Genomic DNA, 2,351 nt, shown 5'->3' on the forward strand with positions numbered 1-2,351 from the left:
GTTCATCTAAGTACATAATTCATTTATGAGCAAATTATATCTTATTCGTCGAATGATGATCACAAAATATGCAAGAGGGCTTGAAATATATGAGGAATAAGTCCTTGGATGACATAGAGAACCTCATTTAATTTTTTTCTCCCTTAAATTTCATCAATATTTATAATTTCACACAATTTTCGAACTTGAAAGTATCAATACAAGAGAGCCAAGATCCATGTTTATCAGTCTCAATGATGGAAGAAGGCCCCTTGCAGCTATAACATATATATATAAGATGAAGTCGAAAATAAAATTACGGACAATAAATATGGAAACCAAGCTGATTTATTTGCCATTCAAGCACATAACTTCAACCACAATTTACCTCACATTTAGCCGAAGCTCAAGGTCCAAATACTCTTCCATTGCGCCAATGGTCTGCGGTCGAAGATGATGATGATGTCGAGTCGAATTTGTTTCTAGGAGCAAAGGTAGCAATGCTTCGTCCTCCTCCGGTCTCTGTCTCTTGATCCTAACAGCAGCAGCCTCCTCCTTCCCGGCCGCAAAATCCAAGCTCACAGACAAATTGGGATAGTGAACACTATCTTTAGTACCATTCTGTACTAGTACCATTGATTTCTTCTTGCTCGAATTATTCTCTCCTCTTTCTGTTTTCAAATCTGAAGAGATGCTGCTGCTAGAAGTTCTAGTGGTGAACACCAAATCAGACCAGCTGGGTTGCTCTTGAACAATACAAAAAGACTTATTCTTCTTCTGATGGTGAATGTCGCTAGGTGTGGGTGAAACCCTAGCTGGTGGTGAGAATAGTACCACAGGTGATGCAACAACCCTAGGGGCACTAGGGTTAGTGGGCTTATTGTAAACCAAGCTTTCAATCACCTGATCTGTGCAATCAACTACACCCATTAATGAACTTTTGCTTGGAGTATGACATTGAAGGTTGTGAGGGTGAAGAACTTGATGATGATCATGATTATGGGGAGGCTGAGGATCGGTATCAGGACCAGCCAGGGGGAACTGCCTGAGCCTAGCTCTGTCCCTTCTGTGGACATTCATGTGACCACCCAAGGCTTGGGCTGACCTGAATTCTCTTCTGCAGAAGCTGCAGCAATAAGATCTTGGAGGCCATATGAAGGCACCAAAGGGCCCGGCTGCATCTTCTTCGAAAGCCCTCTCTTCCCATGTATTGAAGTGGTGATGATGAGATTTGCAGCTGTGTTTGCCTGGTGGTGATGGTGATTTCTTCCACATCTCATGATATGCTCCTTTGTCCATCTTCAGTATAGTGGTAGATAATAATGCTAGCTAGCTAGCTAGCTAGGGCAGTAGAAGGAACTAATATTGACTTACAAGAGGCACTAGTATTTAAAGTGCGGTACATGTATAGATATATAACTTGGAGATCTATGTTAAGGAGCCAGGATGGTAGCTAGCTAGGGAGACATTTGCTTAATCGCATACAAAATCTATGCAGAGAAATAGCTCAGGCAGTGAAAAGGGTAAACCCTAGATAGGCCTGCACAGTTACAGTTACTGATGGATAACTTCTGATGATGAGAGAGATCGGTTATGGCTGAAGTGAGCTTAATTACTCAAAAACCTAGTTTGATCTGAAGTACTAGCTAATTGATTAACAAATAAAATTCTAGGTGCTAACAAATCATGTGATTTTAAATTAGGCGATCACCCTCTTGTCTGCATGCATATTTCTCCTTAGAAAATACCACTAGGGGCCACGGGGGGTGGGACAAGTTGTAGGGCAGTTTTGAATTCGTCACTATAGAATAAGTTAAACACCAATAAGGGCCAAAACTTCTCATTTAAGAATTCAAGTATGAATTAGAATAAGTCACTGTATATGTGCTTTTAATTTATGATAACATATTTAAAACTATAATATATGTGATTGGGGTTTGCGTACAAGAAATGCCTACTTTTTTATAATAACTAAAATTAATTTTTTGGCCCGGAAAACTGCCAATAGTAATTAAAAACACTTTCAAATCAAGTGCCCAATTATCAACCTAGTCCGGTTGAGCGCTCCCTAGTTTTCATGCATGATTATGTATAAAGCCCTTGTAGAATTAAAATTAAAGCTTGTCGCAATAAGATCATAAAATGCTGGCATGTATCTCATGTGATCGATGTTGACACGGTGAAAGGTGACAAACATTTCAATTTGCCTAGGCATCTAGCAGATGAAGTTTCAAAGAACTTAAAAGGAGGAACTCAAGTTAGCATTATTAGATCAATGCCCTTCATGTTGTACCTTCCTTGTTGTATATGAAATTTCCTTTATCCATCTTCTCTTTCTTTACTATAAAAAAAAAATAGAACAAATCCCTGTG

At 39.2% G+C, this 2,351-nt stretch overlaps 1 protein-coding gene across 1 annotated transcript; it reads right to left on the reverse strand.

Annotated features, from left to right (window-relative positions):
• Positions 1–363: 363 nt before the first annotated feature.
• Positions 364–1,278, reverse strand: LOC131148039 (zinc finger protein 10-like). The gene has a single exon (XM_058097782.1). The coding sequence runs from the start codon at positions 1,276–1,278 to the stop codon at positions 364–366; it is 915 nt and encodes a 304-aa protein (XP_057953765.1).
• Positions 1,279–2,351: the final 1,073 nt, after the last annotated feature.

Source organism: Malania oleifera, chromosome 2, assembly GCF_029873635.1.
Source record: "Malania oleifera isolate guangnan ecotype guangnan chromosome 2, ASM2987363v1, whole genome shotgun sequence".
NCBI lineage: Eukaryota > Viridiplantae > Streptophyta > Magnoliopsida > Santalales > Ximeniaceae > Malania > Malania oleifera.

Coding starts and splice junctions, on each gene's coding strand:
- LOC131148039 (XM_058097782.1), bottom strand. CDS start 1,278: ATGGACAAAGGAGCATATCATGAGATGTGGAAGAAATCACCATCACCA.